Below are 9699 nucleotides of genomic sequence, written 5' to 3'. Positions count from 1 at the left end.
GTTCTAAGCCAAAGCGGTGCAATATGTGCAAAGATTCAGTGTTTTGAGGAAAATGTGTAAACACAAAATATATATTTTGTAATCAGAAAACTACCTTTTTTGTTTGATTCAGTCATTTTGCAGTTTAATAATAATAATAATAATAATAATAATAATATGCACATAAATGGGCCATACACCACATCTCACTAAAATATGACCAACTTCAACAACGGCACTAAAATAAACAGCAGTATTCTGCAGTAAAATACACTAGAAGTACAAGTGTCCTTCTCACCTTGATCCTTGCGTGTTGGTTTCTTTCACCTCAGCATGTTTGATAGAGGTGGGGACCAAAGGTCGAATGTTTTTTTGTTCCTTCTAACCCTGCCCTATAGAAAGGCAACGAACAAGTGAAATTGTATTTACTCAAATCCAGTGAGACTGATTTTGACTAAAGTTCAATTTCTGACCTCTGATATAAATCAAGCGCATGGAAGAGTGAATGTTATAAATATATAATAAGTATTTTATTCTTGCTTTTATTGCTAATTGCCTGCACTCCTGGCAGACAAGAGCAATCAGTCATGATGATGAAGAGTAACTGAGCAGCAGTTTTTACATATCTATGCATCTATTCACAGAGATGAGACAGATTCAGATTCATTCCCAATTTAATTAAAAATCATTACAATCAAATCAATCAAAAACAACCCCTCAGGGAATATTGAGCAGCACATTCAAATCTACTGAACATTAATTAACACAGTGTAATCACAGAACCGTATACAGGCATATTTGTGTATCGCGTAATTTGTGTAAAGTTACCGCTAACTTTCAAAGTCCTTCGCTCGCTCCCGATCTGTGCCGTTTAAATGCGCTTACCGTGAATTTCAGCATATAGGTGCACTAAACTGTAAGTGTCTGCTGAGTTGACCACGGATATCTGAGTGTCTGCTGACTTTGATCAGCAGTTTCAAGCTCCCTATTGACCCCTCCAGTCATCCCCTTCATCTTCTGAGCCTTGTCACACAAAGACATGTGTCTTCATTACTCTTGCCTTATCTCTGAGAATCTTCACATCTAAACATTCTCTGGTTAAACTGCACCCCCCCATTGAGTCACTCCCTCAATGAGAGGAATGCTTTTGAAGTGTTCATCTGTGAGATTTCAACATACAAACAGAGCAGGTTGATGACTGATCGACTGTGGATTCTCAAACAAATATGCAGGTAGCACAAACTTTCCTTCCTTAGGAGCGAATTATCATTCTAACCATGATTTTGGTGTACTTAGTTTTCCAGGTGTTTTTTTTTTATACCTCGTCATGTTTTGTTGGACTTTTTATTTCATGAATCAGTCGACCTCCGTTTAGGATCTTCTACATACTACATGGTTAGTGCTGGTTATCGGTACCTTTAGGTATTAACTGAAATAATCCAGGACCAAGTAATATTGAAACTTCTCCAGTCAAACAACAGTCAAACAACATTACAGTCATTTAGCAGACATTTTTATCCAAAGTGACTTACAATTCAGATTCTATCACATTCTACACCGTAGGCACAGCTACGGGAGCAATTTTCGGGTTTTGCTCAACCAATCACCACAAGCGTTCTTCGATTTAAAGCAAAGTGTAATTCACAATTTTAAAACCGCATATTATTACATACACAGCACATTTGTACACCACATTGAAAAGCAGGAGGCTGAATTTCTCTACATGCCAAACACAAAATAGAAAGATTTGATTACTTCTCAAATACTCCTAAGGTGTACTCTCTCTTTCACTGCATCTCAGATCATTTCTTGATATTAAAAGTGAATCTTTTAAACCAGGTGTCACGCCCAACTCTTCAAATACAGACGCTTGGTCAGTGCCCCTCACCGTCTGATACCGATGCACCGCGATTTCGACAAACACCAACCAGAGAAATAAAGTAGTCTTTAATAATGAAAGGTCATGTTTGATACTTAAGATCTTCTCTAAAATCTTCCTAAACTCAAACAGACACATTTCGTGTAAACTTTTAGAAGTTTCATTTTTCAGCCTTAACGTTAGTTACCGCGCTGCAGGTCTTGCTCTATCTCTCTCTCTCTCACACATCAATTTTACTTTAAAGTCAACACTTACACATAATAGTTGTTGAATTAACCTGGTAGTCGATCGGTAATCAATGTTGTTGTTTGTGAGCTTCCGGGTCAGGGTCATGTGATAGGGGAGTGACAAATCAGGGAAGGACACGTCATGACTGCTCAGAACCAATCAAGTAGCGTACGCGGGTGTGGGCGTCGTCGTTTCTAAACTTATCCGTTTTCGGGAGCGTTTTCAAACTCCTCTGTTGTCGGTGCTCGAAAACACCGGCGTAGTGTGGACGCTCATTGTAAACATAGAAAAATATATGCGTTTCCAAATGGAAACAGAGTAGTGTGGACATGACCTAAGTGGTTTTATTTCCTGAACCCAACTTCCTGTGAAGACAGAAGTTAATTTTGAAAAAACACTATTGTAGCGTGAGCGGCTCCTGCCCCGTTTCTAGGCGGGGAAGTCTTTCGCACCTAACACGATGGTTACTCCGTCGGCTGTCCCACCTGCGAGGAAATACGTCCCTCTTGGAGATGTCGGAACAATACCTTCGGCCTTTTATCTCACCCCGTAGCTCAATCGTTAGGATTTCGGAATTAATTGTCTTCTTGAAAGTCTTTTACAGCTATATGCCCTAGGTGCTCTCAATAGGATGTAACCCTAACACCCAGTATGTAATAGTTATGTACATCGTCTATACTTTACTATTGCCTATTGTGAACATTCTCACCATTTTATGACTAACACTGCCAAGTCTTCACCCAGGGAACTTACCTTAAGCTCCTCTGCATGTTTCAGTCGTCACATCTTATCGCACCGTTAACGGACAGGGGAAGAGGGGTACATTGTTTTAAAGAACCAGAATACTTTGATTTGCTTCAGACACTTACAAAATGTAAGGCTGTGTTTTTATTTAAGTTTTTCACACAACAATCACATTAAACAATTTCAATTAAATGAAACAGTCACTGTGCTACAAGAACTAATTTTAACACTTTTAACAAAAGGGTTACAGGTTAGAATAGCAATACTTTTATGCTTTCATACGATCTTTCTACACTATGCGTGTAACGATGGGGAAATTGCCACACCATTCCTGCCACGTCCAAAACTGACGCTGGAGGGGTACGTAGAGCGTCATAGTTTAAAACCAAGCGTCTGTATTTGACAGAGTTGGGAGTGAGAACGTGTTGATCGTTAATCAGGGTCTGTACTCAGACCCTCAGGGAAATCTTGCCCTTGTCTAGAACCTGAGCTACACCCTGCAGCACTGGAGGAACGCCATTTTTCAACAGAACAACAGCAATGGTAACAGTTCCTGCAAACATGAGCAGCCAGGGTGAAAAGAGCACAGAAGGACGGCTCTCCGGTTCTGGTACCACCCTGGTTCTGAACGGCTGAGCCACCCGTTCCCACTGAGTGAGGATGGCCTGGCGGGCTCCGGCCCACTGTCCAGGCCCCGTGAGACGATACTGATAAGGCGTGCAGGGACCAAAGAAGACCCTGAACCAGAGCACAGGATCTCTCAGTAGTAGTCTCAGGAAGTTAGGTCGCACTCCGACCTGTGATTGGAAGTCTGTCATGAAGATTGTGTCTCACAAATACAGTCCAAATGGTAACACAATTTTATATAGATCTGAACTGAACTGACCTCCTCAGCCATGAAATCCAGGTACGGGATGTATTCTACCTGGAGAGATGCCTTTCGTGGGCAAGGATAGCTGAGGAAAACATGTAGAGTTTTTGAAAAGTCAAACTCTACTTTCTACAAAAACCAGCCTGAATGATGGCAGCATGGAATGGACATCGGTGTGAAGATGATGTCTACCATTTCATGTTTCTCTTCCTCTCACACTCGATGACCTCCAGCATTCTGTCTTTGGGTGGCAGACGGCTCAAACCTTTAGAGATAAAACACAACAAACTGACACATTTTGCTTCTTATGCACTGAGAGTTTGTGTAAATTTAAAGCTGTTTACCGGCAAAGACCTTCACAGCCCAGCGTGCCTGCATTTCTACCGTGGGTATGATTGGTCCATTTGTCTGGAAAACACCCAAGACGGCCAGTGTGGGTTGTGATAGAGAAGGAGGAAACAGTGTCCTGAAATTTCAAAAAGCCTGCGTTGATCCTTCAAAATTATGATATCAGATTCCAATACACAACATAAGTAAGACCTAAAAATAATGCGTCACTCAGAATAGGCAAAATGGCCCAGTGACGGCAGCGTCGGCACCCGGAATCGGGCCAGTGTATTCGACCCGATTCTGGGGCGTCATTCATGCCGAGTCGGCAACCGGACTGGCTCGACGTGTTTCTTCCGGCGTGCCGAGCTCATGCCGGATCTGGGCCAGGTCATTTTGGCTACTTGGGTAGTTATTATTGGGTTAGGGTTCATTTTGGCTTCATTAAAAAATGTATAAAATGTTATTTTAAAATGTAATGCAATTTTGTATTGATCAAAATACTGAATTTATATGTGTATTTGTTAAAGTGTATTCAAAAAGGCATTAAAAAAAATATTAAGAGAATAGTTTTGGGGAAAAGGTTCTTTTAATAGAGTTGGATGAGAAGATTGCTGCCGCTCTGTCTTCTCATCCAACTCAAGTATGTGACCTTTACATCCTCAGTAAATCAGTTTTTTATTGCGTAATATAGTTTCAATTCTAACTTCTTAACAAAATTAAAATCAGTAATAGATTTACAAAACTCCGTCCACCGTTTACTCACTTGTACAATGTTAGCACTTTGTGAGGCCCCTCAGATAGAGATGAAGGCAGGAATGGAAAGTTTCCATTATAACCTGTACAGAAGACCACAGCTTCAATGTTCTCCTCCACAGTGCCATCTTCAAACACAACTCCAGAGTCCGTGAATCGTTTCACATTTGGTTTCATCACTACCGCCCCCTGAAGGATTCGACCAGGAAGGTCATCATTGATCAAAGGTCTCTGCTCCAAAACTCTGACAGAGAAAGGAAATGATTGGAGTCAATACAAAGATTGGAACGAAATACAAACACATTTTCTCTTATTTTTGTTCCTATCCTAAATTAGTTTTTACTTTGTTAATCTGATTTCTGGGAGTCACCAACTTTTTTTTTTTTTTTTGCTCTTCTTTTAGGTGAGAGAACATTTTACCAGTGGGAGAGCACTCTTACCAAGATTACAAAAATACGCATCTTTTTTTTCACAGTCCATAAATTACGTGTCCAAAGCATGAGTTTAATATGTTAAATATGACAAACATAATGAAATGCATGAAATTATTTTTACCATTATCTCTGCCAGGAGGAATGGTGGTGTGTGTGCGTGTCTCCGTGAGTGAGTGTGCACCTCTGTGTCTGTCCACAGCTATTCTCTAGGACCTCTTGTGGTTGCGGTTACTCACACTTTCGCAAAACACCTTTTATTGCCCGCTTTATATTGCCATTGACTGCCTGCTGACTTCAGACACAATTGTTTTATATGTTTTAATTTGATTAAATTTGTGGGCTGAAATCGGTCCATCTATCGAGCCATCTGCTAAAATTCATTGTGCAAGTGCATTTCTTGGTGGCATCTCCCCAAATCATGTGCCACTATATTTGCACACGGCACAATACCTGCCCTTATATAGTGTTTTGGGGGCTTTAGCTTTGCTAATAATAAACAAGGGGGATTCAGCATCTGGAGTTGACTTCTCTCAACAGAACATTAAGGGGAAATCTATAGAGGAATTTGCTGCACGAGGCCCATTATGTGACGTTCACTTTTGTATTAACTGTCTGCTCTGGGATCCCGAGGCAGAAAGGGACAAAGGTAAAAAAAATGTGTCACCTGTGTTTGGGCTTCAGGCCGTACAGTCTGTGGTCACATTTGCGGTTGAATCCTCTCTCTACTGCCCAGTTGACCAGAGACCTGGGAAGAATCAGCATGAGGATGTTGTTGAGTCTGGTGATAGCATTCATGTCCAAGGGAAGACCATTACTTGACATCCTGCCCATCACCCAGGACCCCCGCCGTGTGCTGAGAAATGTCTGCCAGAGAGAGTAAAAAGAAGGGATGTAAATAGATGTACTATATTCTCTTTGTGCAATACGAGCTGTATAATACACAGTGGGCCTCATGCAGCAACATTATCTTACATTTTCTCTTGATTTTCTTCGAAGAGAAAAAGAGAAGTCAACTCCGGATGCACAAAACGTTGTTAGCCATCCAAATCTGCTCTCAAAGTTCAGCTGAATGATGAATCCCACTTTATCACACATTTGAGGCGTGTGGCTGATTATTATTAGCTTCGGTAAAAAGATTGAATTAGCCCTCTAGATACTATATAAGGGCAGGTGTTGTTGCCCAAGAATTGGAGAGATGCCACCAAAAAAAAAGGCTGGAAGCAGAAGAACTTCAGTAGTAGAGAAATTGAGGCTCTGTTAAATAAACTTAAATTAAACATGTGATCTCCAGAGCGCCAGAACTGGCATTACAGGAAAATAAAAAATCTTTCTTAAGTGTGATTTATGCTTGCCGCATCCCCGAGGGTTGCGGCACTTTGAGAATTTAATTTTTGGCGTGAGGAGAAAACCACACGAGTATAAAAGATCCAAACGTTTCCTGGTCACGATTCTATATCAGCTAATGTAATGTAATCACCAAGGGTTTACCTTCTCTGCAGATCGACTGATCTCCACTGCAATATCTCCTCCAGAATTGCCAATGCCGACCACCACCACCCTCTCTCCTCTGCGGGTATCTGTGTTTCTATATTCCAAGCTGTGAAGACACCTTCCAGAAAACGTCTCGTATCCTGGAGAGATGCAGATGTTGCAACGGATCAAAGAAATTGCAAGATGTCCTCGCAAGACTGTGCAGGTGTCAAGTAAATCGACCCACTTTCCTCACTAGAAAAGTGTTATCCATTAGTTTACTGACCTTGAAAGTCTGACAGGGGTAAGGCTGGTTGGGTGTACTGGCCTATGCACACCATGACGGCATCAAACACGTGTCTCTCCTCTCCATCCCCGTTGTTGGTCACTATGGCCCACTGACCGGACTCAGAGAAATCTGGCCTCTGTGTAACACTCCTCACTGTGGTCTGAAGCACACAAGTTCAAACTAAACGCATGCATTAAAATTTGACTTTACACAATACGTTGTAAAAACCTGTGGCTTGACAACCTGGAAACGAATGTATCTGAGCAGGTCAAAGTGATCAGCGTAGAGCCTGAAGTACTGCAGCAGCTGGGAGTTGTGCATGTAGTTGGGATAGTCGGCAGGCATGGGAAAATCGCTGAAGCACGTCATCTCTTTGGAGGTGTTGGTCACCAAGGAGCGATAGATGCTGGATCGCTCTGGATCAGGCAACTCCTGAAGGAAAACCAGGCATAGAAAAAAATTAAATAAAATCACTTGGATATGGATTTTTCAGATTTTAATCAATAGTCTTGATAATCACAAAAGCTACACAATCTTTGTTCATATGCCATAAATGCTAGACTTGTTCTAGATGTGGTGGAAAGCTCGTTGGCCATTCATCATCGTGAGACGAATCCTGAACTGGCAACAGAGTGAATATGTGGGATACTCGTTTTAAACTGTGGCCTCACTCACCTTAAATTTCCATAGGCCGCCAATGTCATCACTGCTTTCAAAGCAGACAGGCTCCAGTCCTTCGTCAACACATGTTTTGATACAAGTCAGACCAGAATTACCTGCTCCAATAACTGCCACACGTCGAACCATTGCTGAGCACTGAGAAACAAGACTAATAGTAATCAGTCAAAATGTGTCAACCGAGCTACACCCGCCAACCGCTTCACTGTGCAGAAGGAAACGTGCATCTATACTGGATACGGCTAGCTACCCTAGCATCACTGAGCTAGCAAACGTTATAACTCAGCCGAGGATGACGCCACTAATGTTTACATCTCACACACTGTCAGTGTCAGAATCAGAAACGGTTTTATTGCCAAGTACGTTACACATACAAGGAATTTGGCTTGGTGATTAATGCATGACAATAAACAATAGTAATAGTAACAGACATCATTTACAAATAGAAAAAAGATACAAATTTACAATATGATAAACAAACAAATTAAGGGGAAAAGGGGAAAGAACGCAGCCTTGAGGGGAACCGGTGCTGATGGTCCGAGAGTCAGACACGTGTTTCCCCAGCTTCACATGCTGCTTCCTGTCAGACAGGAAGTCTGTGATCCACTTGCAGGGGGAGTCGGGGAACGGGCAGCTGAGAGAGCTTGTCCTGCAGCAGAGACGGGATGATGGTGTTGAAGGCAGAGCTGAAGTCCACAAACAGGATTCATGGCGTAGGTTCCTGGGGAGTCCAGATCTTTCCACAGAGCCAAGTCTCGGTGAAGCACAAAACGGAGGATGAAGAAAAGTCTCTGAAAAAAAGGGGCGCTGTATCCCGTTCTAATTATACATTTGAGCTAAATACTAAGATCAGCACGCTACCAATGAAACCAAAAATGCTAATGTTTGCTAATAAGCACTAAACACGCATATAAGTGTGAGTCCAGCCTGCAGCAGCATATACGTGTGAGTCCAGCCTGCAGCAGCATATACGTGTGAGTCCAGCCTGCAGCAGCATATACGTGTGAGACTACCTTTATGCTCTTTTAACACAACAAAACTTTAGAAGAACAGGTAACCGTTATTAAAGAACAGCAATGTCAAGCACATCACATCATTAAGTAGTTCAAAACACTTGGAAAAGTTTGAGGAATTTGATCAGATTAAATTTACAGAATGTTTATTGCGCAATTCAAGAGAGACATTTTTGGCATTGCTGAACACTGCCGGAACAAAAAGTAGGTCTCTTTTATTGTTGAAGTCTAACAGATTGCTCTCACCTTCTCCAGTGCACCGATTTCAAGTCTTGGGCAGCTCCGATCAAATGCCAAACAGCATCTAAATTCACATGAACTGAGCTGTTGTTAATAGTCAGTTGAACCGGGTTGCAGGGGGAAGGGAGGAGCTATAACTTAATGCCATATACGTACCTTTTACCTGGAAATGTTTTGTGAGGGAAAATGTTATTTATTTTCATGAGCTGTTTACTCTTTCACGGGTTTGATGTGCATGGCAATGGTTAACTTTTCCCCTCAAAGCACATATTTTGACTTTTCACTATCACAGTCAGAACTGGCCGGTTTGGGTCCAAACGCAGGAAAGACACTGATAAGAGGCAGCAAGTGTTCAATGATTTCAGGGCAAACAACTAACTCAGACTGAGGCAACTCTAAAAAGAAAGAACAAACCAGAACACAAAACACTGGGAAACTAACTCTGTAACAGGCTGGACTTTCTAAAACAAAGAGAGGGGAGCACTAAGACTATATACACAAGGGACTAATGACCTAATGAGGGAAAACACACAAAGACAGGAAGTGAACCAAACCAAAAATAATCCCAGACCATGAAAGTCATAGGAGGAAAAGCACAGATGTAAATTATTAATATTGATGGCTGAACTCCAATGAGCCCCATAAACCACGGAGATACAGCAAGGAAGCAGTGTGACTTTTGTGATCAGCTTTCCATAGGTTTACAACAAGTTTACACACATTAGTCAACTATAACTGACCGCACGTTCAAATGTTAGACGGACTTAATGGCGGACTGATATGTAGATAAA

The 9699-nt window shown here is 41.7% G+C and overlaps 1 protein-coding gene across 1 annotated transcript in view; it reads right to left on the bottom strand.

The window, feature by feature from the left end:
• LOC116394937 (dimethylaniline monooxygenase [N-oxide-forming] 2-like) overlaps window positions 1-7784 on the bottom strand; it is a 33572-nt gene extending 25788 nt beyond the window's left edge. Inside the window, exons 1-10 of the mRNA XM_031868346.1 lie at window positions 7653-7784; window positions 7221-7409; window positions 6975-7137; window positions 6707-6849; window positions 5883-6082; window positions 4795-5028; window positions 4046-4167; window positions 3894-3966; window positions 3717-3786; window positions 3375-3627 (exon numbers count right to left, since the gene is read on the bottom strand). Coding sequence (XP_031724206.1) covers window positions 3375-3627; window positions 3717-3786; window positions 3894-3966; window positions 4046-4167; window positions 4795-5028; window positions 5883-6082; window positions 6707-6849; window positions 6975-7137; window positions 7221-7409; window positions 7653-7784 — 1579 coding nt within the window. The remainder of the gene's footprint in view (window positions 1-3374; window positions 3628-3716; window positions 3787-3893; window positions 3967-4045; window positions 4168-4794; window positions 5029-5882; window positions 6083-6706; window positions 6850-6974; window positions 7138-7220; window positions 7410-7652) is intronic.
• Window positions 7785-9699: the final 1915 nt, after the last annotated feature.

This window comes from Anarrhichthys ocellatus, unplaced genomic scaffold (genome assembly GCF_004355925.1).
Source record: "Anarrhichthys ocellatus isolate YVR2014 unplaced genomic scaffold, GSC_Weel_1.0 scaffold42, whole genome shotgun sequence".
Classification (NCBI taxonomy): Eukaryota; Metazoa; Chordata; class Actinopteri; order Perciformes; family Anarhichadidae; genus Anarrhichthys; species Anarrhichthys ocellatus.
This window is presented reverse-complemented; position numbering and strand designations above follow the sequence as displayed.